This window comes from Plectrocnemia conspersa, unplaced genomic scaffold (genome assembly GCF_051122295.1).
Source record: "Plectrocnemia conspersa isolate PC_06_02 unplaced genomic scaffold, ASM5112229v1 ptg000002l, whole genome shotgun sequence".
NCBI classification, from domain to species: Eukaryota; Metazoa; Arthropoda; class Insecta; order Trichoptera; family Polycentropodidae; genus Plectrocnemia; species Plectrocnemia conspersa.
In genome coordinates this window covers 14,199,628-14,217,159 of record NW_028277166.1, presented here as the reverse complement: position 1 = coordinate 14,217,159, position 17,532 = coordinate 14,199,628, and the positions used below count along the sequence as shown (strand labels likewise).

Here is a 17,532-nt window from a genome sequence, read left to right as displayed (position 1 = left end):
TCAAATTTATGAGCTAAGACATATGGTCGTACGTTTCCTTCATATTGATAACATGAGCTATTGAAATCAATGATTTTGTATTTTTATTGTAGAGTAAAACTACTTTTAAGCTGTTTTTAGAATAATTCACAATCATAACCCAATCACATGGATCTCAATCTTGGCTTATTTAAAAATTTACTTTGTTTTTATTTGATGATTTTGTGATGTAAGTTAAGAATTGTATACAATTGGGACAATAAATGTCATAGCTCTTCCATTTACATGTAACTACTGAATCAGGTTTATCTTACGAGAGATGCAGCAAAAACGTATGTGTAAAATATGCACTATCTTTGGAGTCATAAATTTTAATAAATATAAATAAATCTTCTTCATAAAAAGCATACATATTGTCAAGCTAATTAAAAACTATTAGCTAGTGTTATTTTTTAATATCCTTAATATATTTATACATATTTTCACCATACATGTTATCGATAAACCAACGACCCAGTGAAAAGAATTTGTTATTTACATTTCACACATTGCATAACGTATAAATTAATTTATAATTTATACGTATGTGTTTTTAACATATATTTCCTATACAAGGGTGCATCTTGACACACGATTTTGCAACGAGATCAAATCAGGACAAATGAAAAACTTTCACTTTCGGCGTTAATAAAAGGAAAGTGAAGGTATTTATGACGGTGCAACAAAGGCGTTTTTATCTATTCGGTTCGAATATCTATGACATCGACTGTATAAAACGGAACACCCACGATAGTTACCTCACAGGTTATAGGTCGGGTCGGATATATGGCCTGGTGATGAACCTAACGCAGACAGGCGCACCCGGCACCAACACATATGTGACGATTTCTCCGATTTCTTTGTTGCAATTTTCACAATCGTTAAAGTTCACCGAGCTAGGCTGCTTATCGAGCGTATACTATTTACTGATGTCGCAAACTTTACTACGATAACCGCGGGCTACTTCTATTCATCAAAATCTATAACCGATTATGAAAATGGTTATATTATCTAACACCGAAGATGAACGTGTAAAAAAAAAAACATGTGTTATATTGCACAATTTAATAGACGATACGTGCGATTTGGGAATGTGCTTAGATAGCTGACCATTGTAATGTTGTAAAATTGTAAAGAGTAATATTTTTCGTGAGTATTATTAGTATTTGAAATATACACCTTTCGCCTATACTTATGTATAATTTAATACACAAATGATCATGTAAGATCATATTTAAGCGACTTCAGGAAGACGAAAAAATATTTATCAGATTGTCTCCAATGGTGTTTTCTTACAAATTATTACTTAACTACTGAAATTATGTGCAATATGTCGGAAATGTCACATTGATGTTATATAATTAAAATAAAATATAGTGAAACTTGATATATTCAAGGTAGTCTTCTCGCCTACAATTGCCCTTAAATGACGTTGAAATCAGATGTATAATTTTAAAATAAATTTTTGTAAAACTCTCGGGAATCTTAAAAATAATATTTTCATAAAATAAAAAGTGTAAAAATATAAAAGCAAATAATGAAACAAAATCTTAAGAGCATTATAAAAATAGTTTTTTAATATGAAAATATGTGAAACGTTCTAAACAATAAACTAAAATTAAAATACAAGTTGATGGTCTATAACTATTTTTAAGTTTACAAAATAAAATTAAGAATATTAAATAAGAGTAATAACAATGAATTAAAAAAACGTATAAAAACATTTAAATAAATATTAAGAAGCTAAAGACTATTTGTACTTAAGACAATAACCATTTCTTTAACTACTGATATTTAAATGTATATCTATAAAGTATGGTATGCTCCAGATAAAAATATCATCTATTCTACATAAGTTTATTTATAGTTTAAAAATGGTTTAATAATTAAATCTGTTAAACAAATAACCAGCTAATTATTTAATTAAATTAAAAACATATTAAAACACGTAATGCGTTTGATGCTGGATTCGCCCTTAATATACTGAAGACATCGGTGCTTTATATATTTATTTGGCATAGTGCGATTGCAATGCAGTTGATTTTTAATTTTTTTTTTAAGATACAGGATTTATTCTGGAATTCACGTTGCTCTTAAAAAATTAAATAATAATATTATTATATAATAATATAATGGCACTATATTGAGCTCGCTTTTAATATTTTACACGTTTTAATTAAAATTTATAACCTATAAATTCTTAATGAATTGTTCTTTATTTTATTTATTGATGAATAAATAAATTTAATTGAGATACAAATCAGAAATTGTATTCAGTTATAAATTTGCGACTGAAAAACGCAAAGTGAAGAGTGAGATTCATCAAGAAATAATGTATAAAAGTTAAATATTTTTTTTCATTTCAACCTGAGAAAAAAAACAATAATTGGCTAAAGGTTAGAACACACATTTTAATTTGAAAAACTGCGGGATCGTGTGTATAGTAAATATACAATAATATTTTTTCAGGTTTCACACGAATTGAGTGAAACCAGAAAAAATGTGAAAACATCATTTGATAGCCAGATATCAGAAATGGGTGTTGTACGATAGTAATCATCAAAGAATAACAGACAGAGGTTATCCAAAAGTCAAGTTGCGAAATCAATGTTTACTAATAAATCTGTGCAGAAGACATTTCATGTTAGTGTGAATAGTAATAATTTTCACACGACATAATCCATTGAGTTCTTTTTATATAGGTGTAGAATATTTTCGTGCAATTTGTAAATATTTAGGATCAAATTAAAACTATTTTAATTGAGTATTCTAAAGAAATTATATTCTTAATTAGTATCAATGTAAAAAACACACTAATCGAAGAGCATATAAAAGTACTGAAATATATTTCATAACCTATAATAAAAATCTCAGGGAAACGCTTAATGAAATTCTGACAAAATTATTGTTACGTCAATTTATCTCTAGAATATATAATTAAAATCGAGTTACAAAATAATAAAATACGCACGTCATATCATATATAAATAGTTTTAAACTGTATTTTTGATTATTTAAAACATATTTAATAGAATGCTTATTTGTATAATGCTAATAAAAAAATTTGTGTATTAAAAAAAATTCAATTATTAAAAATTAATAACTTTTTTTATGATTATGTTCAATTACTATTTTTATATTTTTAGCACAATTTATTAACATCAACATTTTTAAATTACAGATTAATATACTTAAATATATATTTGTATGTGCTATAATAATTATAGAAAGGAGTGTAGCAAGGAGATGTATGATCGCAAATTTTATTTAATAAGCCCTAAGGATCGAGTGGGATGTATATATTCTTTTAATAGATAAATTTAACGAACTCAAAATTAGCTGCAACATAAATTAGTTTTAAAATAAAATATGAACTATTAATTAGATAAAATTAAAAATATATTTATAATGGAGAAAAAATCATGCAGATTCTTTGATTTACATTTTAACGACTAATTAAAATAATATATGTACCTTATCTTTAATTATAAATATAAGAAACTTGATCTTTAATTGATTATTATTAAATAATACAATGATATTTAGGAGGATGGTATTGTGTTTATTTAAAATAAATTTCATATGCCATTTCAAATACATTAATGTAAGAATATCCATATTTATAACCCTGTTTCGTATATTTTCAAACCATATATTAACTATTTTATTAATATTTTATAATCAGAAATATATATACTATTTTTAAAACCACTCACAGTTCAACGTATCATATACCATGCATAAAGTTGAATGAGCCAATTTTTAACCTGAACTTGCTTATTTATACGTTTGCTTAAATGCGAAGCTAATCGTGACACAAATTAATGCACCAATGACAGAATCAATTTGATACTAGTTTTTATTGAAAAATAGTAGAGATAACCGAAATTGCATCGGACATATTATAAATCGTTAACGTATAAATGAGCGCGATAAGAACGACATGTTAAATTACTTAGATAATTTGACTCACGAAAAATATATTTATTTTATAAAAAAAACATTGTTGATTTTGTATAGAAATATGTTATGATAAATTTTGATGAACGTCAGCAGAAATTTCTTAATGTTTTATGATTAATTTGCTAATCTTCCAAAGACATTCTTGTTGGACCATCATTCTTCTTGATTATACGTTTGCGTACGCAACTTTTATTGCTTATAAGCAGTATACGTTGAAGAATTCAATGTTATTATTTTTTATAGAACTAAGTGTTGGTTAATTCTTACGTTTTTATATGGTATATAGTACATACGTGTTTTTTGAATACTTAAACGGCCATTTAAATAAAAACGTGATTTTGACTCTGTGATTATTACGCGCTAAAATATTTTATATTAACTTAAATTATCAAAAATATTATGTATGTAATACACGAAATACAAGTTAACTAAATATATAATTATATAGTTACTTTACGCACGATTTTTTACAAATGGATATTATTGTATATATGTATTGTATTTATTTATTCTAATTAAAATAAAATATAAATGCATTTTTATAACATATCTATAAAGAATAACATTTAAAAGGCTTAGATAAATTTTATTGACATTATTATAAAAATATTTTAATTGCGTTAAATGTATCATTATAATTATTAAATGGTATAGTTACTTCACGCACGATTTTTAACAAATAGATATTAATGTAGATTTTAATAGTATGATTATCAATGGTAAATAAGTATTTTATTTATTTATTTTAATTAAAATAAAATATAAATGCATTTATATAACATATCTATAAAGAATATTTTATTGACATTATTAAGTAATTATTTCATTTGCCTATAAAATATATATTATAATAGTTGTAATTGCGTTAAATGTATCATTATTTATGATTTTTGTACTTATTGTGAATTTTTTAAATTTTTTTAAATAAAAATAGTCAAACTTGAGTTATAGAAATACTATATTTTTATGTTTTTTATATTATTTTATATCTCTTATTTTACAGTTTTTTTGATTGAATATAAACAAATTTATTCCTTATAAAATTATTTTAATATAAAATGTATATGTATATATCTAATAATATATATTATCATTTGTGTTACATCTGAATAAACCTTTAATTTTTTTTTCATGAATTAAATTAATGGCAATTTGTACCTTTGATAAATAATGAAGCTACCCATCAAGTTAACGTTTTCCTTATTAAATTTAACAAATGTCTTCTGTGGATTGTTCACGATGAGTTAAGATAACGCCAATTCATAAATCTCTTCTATTTGTGTGACTTTTAACCTGTTTTTAATTTAAATACATTCGCTTAAATAACAGGGAGCGCTCTTTTATTTTTGGGTCGTCACATTAAAAAACCCGATCTTCGATTTCGTGTGTCATTGCCAAGAAATAAACATCGCTTCGTGATCGAGAATCCGGAATTGGGATGATGTATGAATCTATCGACAAGGATTCGCAAAAACGCATTATGCACGATACGAATGCATATAAAGAACAAATTTGATTTATGATATAATAAATAATCAATAAATTATTCGCTCAATATCGAGATATACGACTCGGGAAGGCAAAAATATATCGAATCAAAAAAATGTTGAAAATTAATATTAAGCACTTTTCAATGATACAATGTGTGATCTAGCAGATTAGATTGTGATTGAAATTTTGATTTACGTTCCGAGACGATGCTTCGCAAAAGATAAATTGACGAAGGTATAAACAGTTAAACGCTCACAATAAATTATAAATAGACGCTATAAATTATATTTACTAGGTACGTGAAATATGATAATGTATGTAAAATGTCGCGAGATTATGCCGCTATGGGTTAATACTAGATTCTGTTCATTGTGACATGTTAACATGTGAATTTTAATTTCTGAATATACAATTATTTCAATTAATCTTATGAGTGAGCTAAGTCGTGTTAAGAAGATAAACTTATAAAGAATACTATTAAAAAAAAAAAGATAGATGTTTCAAGATAAGTTTCTATATAATATATTTCTTAAATTAACTATCAATTGTACTTTATTATAATTATGTATAGTGAAGTAAATATAGACGTGTTTAAATTAAAAATATGCAACGTTTTTTTGAGCAAAAAAAATTACACATAAATCCTAAGACACTTCTATATTTTATTCTTCAATGTAACAGTTTTTAATTTTCAACAGCTAAATATAATTTTATGAAATTATGCTTTAAGTAAAAAGTAGTAGTCTAACTTGCCAAGAACACATTTATTAAAGCTATAAATAAATAAGTTATATCTTTATATTTATAAAATTTCATTCTTTAGTCTAATGCATGTAATGTTATAGTTTATCAAATTAAATTCTCTAAAAGATCATTGTTATAGAATAAAATAAAATAGTAACATTAAAAATAATTGTTAAAAACTATTTTATGTGTGTTTTTGATGTTACTAAAAATACTAAGCAAAATATATTTATAATTTACGATGCAAAAATATTTAAAGTGTATTAAAAAGTTATAATTTTATTAAAAATTCTCCATACAAAACTAATTAACATTTATCAACTTCTTCTTGATCATATTATGTATTAAAAATATATTTATAAGATTTTGCAATATTAGAAGCATTTATTTAGTAAATTATTTAAAATATCTTTTTAATAATATGTTTTAGTGATGTAACTAAAAATACTAGGAAAATTATATATATAATTTACAATGAAAAAATATCTAAAGAGTATAAAAACGGTATGATTTGAACTATTACATAGTTTATTATCTTTCATTAAAATTACTCTGATTTCCTAGAGAAGATTTATGAGGCATTTAATAAGTGATGCTAATTTTTATTTGTAATTAAAATTACTTATTTATTGTTTCAAATTTATATTGTTCCTTTAACCTGTAGCGGATGGAAGCTAGAAAAAATACTTTCTGTGCGAACAGGGGGACAGTTGGACCCCAAATCTTTCGCTCCTATGAATAGTTTTTTTAAATGGCCTTCTATCGTACTTTCAGGAGTTTTTTATATTAAAAAAATAAAAACATTTAAGGTAGCTATATTTATGTACCTTTATAAACATCTTTAACATCCTCAGACCCAATGCACATTGCAATGTACAATAATTTATTGCTTGTTGATGAAGCCATTTTCGATTTATTTTCACCAGGACCTTTTGTACATCACTGTGTACACCATATTATTTTTAGATTCACCATATTATTTCAAAATACAAATTATTATTTTTCATGTCCCTTCAATGTAAGTACTTAATAAAAGAATTCAACAAATATATTTATTCTATGAAAAATAAAAACTCTGGTTTGAGGAGGTTAATGATCGTCTTTTTGTTGATCTCACGCATTAATACAATTTTAAATGACCTATATATCTGCGAAAACAGAAAAAGTAAATATTATAATAATCTCTTGTGAATAGGTGTTATAGCTGCGGCATCACAACGGTGTCGTTTTTAGCCAAAAATATGTCAGCTCCTATAACATACGCTTGCATAGCATAGTATTTGACAAATTATACAATATGCGTTGAAACATTTTTCATTTGACAATTTCTTTACTATGATATTTTTATTTTTCAAATTTAGCTACTTACAATTTAATTTTTTTAATAAAACAAAAAAAAATTATCAAATTTATCAAAATTTTTTTAAAAAATTTATCAAAAAAAATAAAATTTAAATATTTATTTTATTTAAAGTAATTAAAAAATTATATTCCAGACTGTGTACTTGCTTTTGTTTTTGCTTATTTGCCCGGGCCCCTCTAACGCCAAGCCGACTGGTCGCTGAGATATTTTTAAAATCCTAACAAATTATGCCTATATAAAAAGTATGTGTAGCCTACAGATTAGTTATTAAATTAGAGAGTAATATATCGGCCATGTGAGATTGAATGTAAAAAGTAACAACTATTCTTGCTTCAGATTATATATCATAGAGTTTGAAGTTGTGTAAATATACAAATATACATTAGAAAGTTTATCTTAAATTATTCAGTGACAATTATTATATAACTAAAAACGTTATAGCTTATCTTTATGGTTAGCTTTTATATTAATTGATTTCTCTTTTTGTTTTTAATGAATAGCTTATTTTATAATACGTGTTTTACAACTATATTTTGATCTTAAAAGCTTACGTATTTAGCGACAATAATGTGTTGTATTCATTTTGCATTCCATGCGAAACCGAACAACTTTTGTTCTGTTTTTGTTGCAGTTTTATTTAAATTTTTACAATTTAAATTGTTTCAAAAATGTGCACATCATTATTTATTTTACCTTGATCTTGGATAGTATTATATTTCTTGTCCGGTAAAAAAATCCTAAATATAAAGTATGATGTATGATTGTGAGTAATGTTTTATTTTCATCCTATGTAATTAATATAAAAAATATGCATTTAGTAAATTGATATATGCGTTATCAGAATAATTATATATTGTAGAATCATAATCGATGTGTATATAATAATATTGTAAAGTAATAAAACTTGTGTTTTTGTGTTGACTTCGACGATAAAACAATAGTCGAAATTTTACCTATATAAATTTTACACAATGCGGGTCGTGAAACTAAAAAAAAATTAGAGGTCCGGTTGCCGTTCAAGGTTTTGACTATATCATCGCAGGAGTAAATCTCAATCTGTGATCTTTGGTGGAATGTTTATGGCTTTAGTTCGTTTTGATGATTATTTTTGACCTCTGTAAAGATAATTATCCGTTCGCGTACAAACAAGTGATATTTGCCACTCTTTTGGTATTTGTAGGTGTTTGGACATCGCCCACTAACAACAAAAATCTTACGGTCATTGTCAATTAATACCAAGATTCTCGTATATGGTAAATGGACATAAAAAAATAACCAAGAAAGTTGCTCAAGTTTCCAAGTTACCGAAACAGTCATTGATCAACAACGAATATTTTTAATCCTAATTCGTTATGAAATAATCAAATAAAACCATTAATTTAATTTTTATTATTAAACACAAAAATTGCACAATTTCTTACAAGACGAAGTTAATCGTGCTCGTCAATCACCTTTGACTCTGATGAATATGCAAATTGTATTTTAATAATCGGTCAATACACATACATAAAATGGGCGGTTCTAGCTTTCGTAAAATAGTAAATTATTGTTCATAGAGCTTTCGTCAATTAAAAAGCTCGCGTGAATATTGGCAATTAGCAATGATACGAAAATTTGGCGATGCTCCTCAAAGGTTGAAGGTTTGAGGTCACTCTCGATCAATTTTTCAACGATATGACCTTTCGTCGATACTACCTTATATATTTTTTCTGCGTGTTTCGCAACGTTGCATTTGCGTCGAATAATGCCATTCTTGATGAATAAATGCCTTCTCCGTACAAAAAACCTTCGGACAACTTCGCACACACATGCGTGACCGATTCGAATTATATGAATGTTATGTTATGCGTTTTTTTTGTTAAACTGACGACCTTATATTATTTGTTCTCATGAGCGAATTTTTGTTTTAATAGCAATAAACTCCGATGAAATATCTTCGGTTTTCTCCAATATTACGCAATTATTAGAACAATGTTTTAAATGAATTAATACCCATTTAATCAGCAAGTAAACCATTTTAATAAGATGTATTATTATCAGCCAGATACGTGGTCCTAAAAATTCAATATATACTTCTTTATTCAAATAAACTAATAATATATTAAGAAGTTTCCAAAACTGTTTCATAAAAAGTTTTGACATTATCTTAAAAATTTTCACTTCTTTTTACAACATAAATGATTATTTATTTTTCGTGTTCACAACACATTTTCACAACAGATTTTTATTACCAATATTGTCATAATACTATAAGAACTTTACACTTTTCAGTATTCGTAGTAATTATATTATAAAAAAACTAGAAGAATATAAAAACATTTATCACACATTAAAAAACTTCTAAAGTGAAATTGGCCACCCTGGTTAAGAAATTTTTGGTAACAAAAAACTCTATGGTAAGCCTCATACATATTTGAAATCTGTCGATCTCCACGCGAGGCGTTTTTTTCCTGATAAAATAACCAATCAAATTGGCCACGAGAAGTTGAGAAAATTATGAATTCTTTTTTGTCAGTCAAATTCTTCTGACGTCTGAAAGCATGAATATTTTTAAATATCTAGTACAGAACCACCATTTTTTATGCAGCGGTATAAAGAAAATGTAACGGTTGTAAAACATTAAAAAAATATTGTAAATTGAATTTTTACAAAAATTATCGAAAAACTAGTAAATTTTTCGAGAAATAATTCTCAAGAAGAAACACTAACACTAGCAACGCTACGCAGACAATTGCGGCAAATGTCTGGCTTAAAAATTTATAATATATAGTTGATTGAAAATTTCATATCAATCAAATTATTGAAAATAATCACCAAGTATCTAATTAACCTATAAATATTTTTGTAAACAAATTTTGTATAAGCAAAAGGTTGATATTCTTTTAGGATCTGTCAAATTCTTGTAAAAAAATTTGTCGCAATGATTTTCTAAAAGCTTTAATAATATAACTTTATTTGTGATTTTTTCTTTGACGTGGTATAAGAGCGCGTGCCGATATCATATTTAGGCAGATTAAAAGTACTTAAGAAAACACTTTGCAAAATAACCAAAACAAGCATACCATCGGTTGGATAATTAATATAAACACGATCACTCATTTCCATAAGGAACTTCACTTCCTACTTATAACAAACAATACTTTCAATATATAAATCGTTAATAAAACCAATATAGTGTTATGGTGCTCAGACTTGGGGTGCGACTTCCATATCCAATATTATCATTCTCGAGAGATTAAAAAACAAAGTTCTCAGACTGCTGGTCGGTGCTCCTTGGCTTGTGCCTAATACATATATATTATAAAAAGTGACACTAAGTGTGATAGTGTGAAACACGTAATTAAAAAAAATTAGTGAACAGACTAAAGAATCATCGTCAAGTATTTACAAGTGAGTGCACTTAGAAGTGAGTGGAATATAATAACATATGTGAATATAGACTTAAGCGTGTAAATATGATGAAACCAACTAACATAATTATATGATATACTTTGTCTACTGATTAGTAAACTGATTTTGAAAATATTATTTTAAAATATTTATTTATTTAGTAGAAAGTGGGAAGTTTTCTAGATGGTATTTATTTTTTCGGTGCCTTTTTTCCTTCCTTACTAAGGAAAGGAATTGTCCTGGAAAAATATCAAACAATATACCAAAGTCTTTCATAAGAGTTAACTATTTAAAATAAAGATTATATAATAATTATATGAGGCCTAAAAAAATATAACCGTTTAACTTAATTTTTACAATAAGGTTTAGTTAAATACTATTTAAATCATTGAGAGAATAAATTAATCAATATATAATAAATTTATATCATAGGTAAATAATATAGTATTAACATAAAATAAAATATTAGAAAATAGGTTTAAGATGTGAGCATTGTGTTACACTCTTACTAACTATATATTTAGATTAAATTTTATTACGCTCCGATGAGTATTTCACTCATTCTGGAGTACCACAGAGATCTAATCTGGGCCCTATGCTTTCTTTGCTCTTCATTAACTACATACATGAAGCTATTTATAGCTCGGAATATTTAATATATGCTTATGACCTCAACGTGATGGTCGATCGACAATCAACTACTTCTTCATTTTGTCACAATTTCAAGATCCCCTTGCCCGGCGGAATTCTTTCACAGAAATACTTTACAAATAGTTGTGGCCATGATGTCAGCGCTTGAGAACGCTATTTTTGCTCGAGCTAAAATTGTCAATCACAATGATATCGTCGGCGATAGCTATGAGGAGCTAGAAAAAATATATGAAGTGGTGTTTATGTGTGCACAATATCCGTATTTTTTATTTTGTTTTTAAATATTTTTATTGTTTATATGATGATCTTCATGACGCATTGGGCAAATTTGTTAAGCCATGATGGTCAGATTTGCAATAAAAAATAAAAATTAGTTTTATTATTGATCTTTAAATTTGATTAAACTGTGTCGTGTAAAAATATAAAACTTATTTAAACCAAAATTTAAAAGGATTAAATTATCTAATAATTGGTATTAGATCCTCGAGCTTATTTTCTGTAATATTTTAAAATACTAAAAAAACTTGTAGTCGATTACTTAAATATAAATTTATTTATTGAATTATTTTATGTATTATATATGATATATATATATAAAAAAACATTATAAAATTGTACTTTATTAGAACAATATTATTTCATTTCTTTCATGTTATATTTTATTATTTTTAATCATTTTTCTCATTCACAATAAAACATGGCAAAGATAAGAAATCATTTTGAGTATTATTTCATTGAACTGTGAAATAATTATATAAAGCAGTTAATATATTTATTTAAATAAGGGTGTTCCACTCTCCTTACCTTAAGTTTTTTTAATAGGTATAATTGTAACAATTTATGTCTAGGTCCATTTATTTTTATTTTATACGTGTACAATACCGGACTTTAAGCAATAAGTTTTTATTTCTTGTTTAGATGGATATGCAAGTTGATTATTTATATGAGGTTTTTTAACCGATTTTTAATCTCCCTGTAGAGCGTGTATTGCTTATAAAAAGGTGTTACGTGTCACGTTCGTCTTTTTTTACCAGTAATTTATATGTATTTGTAATTATTAGTGAATTTTCTCAGTGAGTTTGGATTTAGGTCTCTTGAGTAAAATAATTGAAGGTTTTCTCAATATAAATATTCGACCGGTTCACGGTTAACAACTTGCATGCATGTGTAATATAATAATAGCTACGTTTAATACATGATTTATAAATATGTTAATGGGCCCATATTCATAGAAAAAATCGCGTAGGCAATAAATTTGTATTAATTGTATAATAAAAAATAATTAACGAAATTAGTAGAAATATATCTTAATTAACAGATACACATTTGTGTTTCAATAAAAAAATCATGAATAAAATATGTTAGATGCTCAAACAAGTTTTTATATAAAGCTGAGGGTTGCAAGTGCTTTCATTTTATTAAATAAAATATTATGATTTATTTTATTTGTTAGAAAATATAAGTTAATATTTTTTAATTTGATTATTTTTATATTTGATTACATTAACTTACTGAGTTGTTATTATATTTCAACGTATACTCAAAAATCAAATTGCTTGATACAATAGAACATTTTTAAAGTGAATAAATATATTTTAATTATACTACAGAACAACGACTTTTTAACTCGTTTGTGTTATATAATGTTTTTTAAATTGAATTTTTCTAGTCTGATTATTTAATTATTTACAATAAAAAGTTTTATTATTTATAAGAAAAAAGTACAGATTTATATATCATATATTTGTTGTAAAAATATTGTTGTACAGTTTAATTAGTTTAAATGTTAAACTCACGCCATTTAATTATAGTATGAAAGAAGGACGAAAGTCGTTCTTTCGGTAAACAAGTTTATTCGTGACTGCATCTTCTGTAACGATGGCCATGAAAGTAACATACAACGTTAAACGAAGGTTTTTGTTTACCACAAAAATCATAAATGTGTGCAACATCATCGCACAATAGTTTCATTGATATTGATTCAAAACGTTTGAAATAATTCAAGCGATTTGCAGACAATAAACTCTTTTTGAAGCTTTTCGCCATCATGAATCGGACCGTTGAATTTAGCAGTTTCATTGACTTGACTATAAAATTCAAGGTCTGGGAAACACGTTTTCGAATTATGTGGTCTTTAAACTCTTAATCTGAATCATCAAGATTGAGATTTACTGAAAACTTGCCATTTTTATCGCTTCCTTCTTTTCATTCATAGTAAAATATGCACGTATTCGTTAATGGTAATATTTTAAATTTTATTGTCAGATTTATCGACAGTTTAATAGGTTACGCATTAGAAAATGTGTTTCTTGATATAAAATGTTTATAAAATATGATCATGAATAAATTATATGTGTAATGAAATAAAATTCGATTTCTGTATTTGATATTTTTTACTATAAAAAAATCACATTTTTATTTAAAATTAAAATATATATATAAAATTCGGTATACAGATTTTCATAGCTTCCTTGCAAATATTTAATTGGACGCCATATTATATAGCTGGTAAAAGCATGGACATATAATTAATTATGCAAGCAAAAAAGTTCTTAATCGTGAACATTTATAAATTTAAAATCTTTTATTTGCTGTGGGTTCGACGATGCGATATCCATTTTCGTCGGCAACATAATTAACTGTATATATGACTCCATCAGTTCCTGGATAGGTGTAGAATCCTGTCACGATCAGGGGAGATTCAGGATCGTTGGGATTTGAATGGACAGCTTGTTCCTGTTTTTGAACTCCGTCTGATGTTTCGTATCTATAAAAATAATACAAGGTTAGCGACTAAGCAATAATAAAGTAAAAAATACGGACACCGCACCTTAATTACGCACAACGATCTTTGATTATATATACAATATTACGTATTGTTTTTATTGTCTTGAAAAATTAGTAAATATTTATTTTTGACTACTATGTATTTTTAAATTATTTATTGCGTAATTTAGCTATAAGCTCGTGTATCATAATTGACTAATTTCTTGCACTGTAAAGTGAATTTTTTATCACAACCATTTTAAATTTTTAATAAAAGAGAAAGTTTATTGAAAACTTGTATGTAAATTAAATTTAAAATAACACTGATTAATAAAGGTTATTTTTGCTTTTTAATAATAAGCTTTTGCACTTACATTTTCACTGAAACAAAAATAAAATTTGAGCTATTTTTTATTGAGAATTACAAGATGATTTAGAATCCGATATTTTTCATCACAAAATATTTCTAAATTTGACCCTATATTAAACCTATTACATTTATAGAACAATTTTTTTCGTTTATTTTAAAAATCCAAAATTAAAATAGAAAACTGAAAACTTATACTTTAATATTAGTCCCATAATAATAAATAATATATTGTAAAAAAAAAATATAAAGCTCTAAACATAAAATTATCAATTTGTAAGGTATTAAAATTGCTAAAACTGTTTTTTTTAAATATAATTTTTGTAATTGCAGTAAAATTATTCTTAGTTATAGTATTTGTTATTGCTTTAATATATACGTTTAAATGTTTATGCAGTAAAGTACTGTTATTATTCTTGATTTTATTTGCTGTAGTTTTTGATTTTACTTTCTGTGAATTAAGTTTAAGCTAATTAAATCTTAGCTTTGTGATAACAAATTACGTACATTTTTCTACATTGCTTTTAAAATTAAACAATATTAATCTGTGTTATAGGTATATGACTAATACTTGAAAAACTTAGGCTTAAATCCAATATGAATTATTGTGCTTTTCAATTTATATCGTATCTGCGAAATAAAAGTTTGTGATTATTATTAATTATAATTCCGATCGATCATTAAATATTAGATTTTTCTGGATTGTCTTAATCTCTGTGAGGGTAATAATAAAATTATTCTAAAATTATGTTGTGCATATATAATTCAAAAAGCTCAAACAATTAGCCAATTATAATATATCTCTAATAATTAAAATATTACATATATATATAAATAAAAAAATAGTTCATAGCTTTTCACTTTTATTTTGAAAAATAATATATATTCCTGTTTTCAAGTCAATCAAATATTTCTTTTGAAATATAAATATTTTTTTAATTTAAAAGAAGTGTTTCTAATCTTATTTATTTCTCGGAAATTCTTGATAAAAATGCTAAATTGCATAAAAACATTTTCATAAAAACGTTTTTTATCAAAAATAAATTTGTACAAACACTGCATAAAAAGGGTGTGGCTAAACCAGATGTTAAAAAATATGCATGCTTATTTAAAATTTCTTATTATAGGTCGGAATTATTTAAATGACATAAATTTTTTTACGATGTTCTCAATTAAAATAATCGGTCCTATATTTGCATTGTCAATCAAAGAACTAAATCATTAATCAGATAATAAGAATTTGCTCCGCGTGATAATTGGCAGATTGTAAAAATTTATAGAGGCTTTCCATAATATTTTTCAACTGAATATCTTCTAGCAAAAAAGGTTGGATAGTGTGTTTATTAAAAAGTTATTTTGTGAATAATGTGCCATGTTTATAATGTATCCACTAAAATGTGTTAATATATTAAACATGTTTTAGCATTCGTCAAGTTTTGTTATATTTTAATCACTATGAATAGTATAATTCACATCCTTAAATATTTAAAATATATATTATCACATATAATTTATCTAAATTGCTTGAGAAATTTCAGAAAAATCTAAAAGTGAAAATACGGATTTTCATAGTTTTAAAAATGAAAAACACCGAAACCCAGAATGTATAGTTTTTCAAATAAAATTAAATAGAAGCAAAAAATTAAATATTGTTTTAGAATAAACATGTTTGTACACTTAATTGAATATTAATTTGATTTTTATTTTTTTTACGACACTAAAAAGGAATATAAAAAATCACATACATATGTGCTTAAATTTTAAATTGAATCAAAGATATAATTTTAATAAAATACGTACGAATAATTATAGGGTCCTAAGCCATTATTATTATTTTCATAGTGCACAATTGATGGCCCTTCTGCTGTTTCTGAACGGTGTTGTTTTGGAGCTGCAAGGGTTAGAGCGAAAATGCTGCAAAGTACTAAAAACTGAAAAGATAGATGTAAGTTTTATCACTATAAAATTAAAAAATACACTGAAAAATAAAGTAAATACGTACCAGCTTCATTTTGAAAGATTTGCTTGCGTCTAACAAACTAATATAATGTCAACGTCCAGCGGTCAAGTTCACACACAAAATGCTAAACTCTCAAACACGTACTCTATTTTATACATTTCCACAAAAATTCTACCCGCGGATATATAACAGGTTTTATCTTCACCACCATAATGCGAAATGACACTGTGAGTGTATAGATATGTAAAGAATAAAAAAATATATATTTTATAGTGACGCGTTTTAATATAATATATATGTAAATCTCGTTATCTGTGGTGGTCAAGACCGTACCGTTTGCCAATTTTTTTCTTTGAAAAGATCGTAGAGAATCGTAGTTGGGCGTGACCACGTGTCAAATATTCCCGTGTAATAAATATAAATAAATAATTTTTATATTCGCGTTGAATTGTAAAAATTATATGACGTACGACAATGTTAAGATGATTTATCTTTGGCATAGGCGGTCTATTCGAGGAATTCCTGCAGAGATGGTCGTCTAGATATTTTTATGGTATTTTTTTTGCATTATACTTTATTATTCTCGATAAAAACCTAAAAGCATATGCATACGAAAATGTAATTTTTGCATTTGGTTGTCATACCATTTTCATCTTGATTGATAGCAGAAATAATTGCGACGCTACAGATTAAAATCTCTATAAGCAATCCTAATAAAATTTGCTATTAAGTTTCATACATGTACAATATTATAAATAAAAATATGAATAAAACATCAGCATATTTGACCATTAATTTAATGATAATATGCAGTAAAAT

At 25.5% G+C, this 17,532-nt stretch overlaps 1 protein-coding gene across 1 annotated transcript; it reads right to left on the bottom strand.

Moving 5' to 3' along the window:
• Positions 1 to 13,994: 13,994 nt before the first annotated feature.
• Positions 13,995 to 16,893, bottom strand: LOC148237787 (endocuticle structural glycoprotein ABD-5-like). The gene is made up of 3 exons (XM_088205633.1): positions 16,756 to 16,893; positions 16,554 to 16,684; positions 13,995 to 14,387 (listed from the first exon to the last, which is right to left on the bottom strand). The coding sequence occupies exons 1-3, from the start codon at positions 16,762 to 16,764 to the stop codon at positions 14,195 to 14,197; spliced, it is 333 nt and encodes a 110-aa protein (XP_088061759.1). The 5' UTR covers positions 16,765 to 16,893; the 3' UTR covers positions 13,995 to 14,194.
• Positions 16,894 to 17,532: the final 639 nt, after the last annotated feature.

What these genes read in the sequence shown, in the direction of transcription:
- LOC148237787 (XM_088205633.1), bottom strand. An exon ending in TTAGGACCCTATAATTATTC is followed by an intron (nt 14,388 to 16,553) that starts GTACGTATTTTA and finishes TTATTTTTATAG; the next exon opens with ATACGAAACATCAGACGGAG.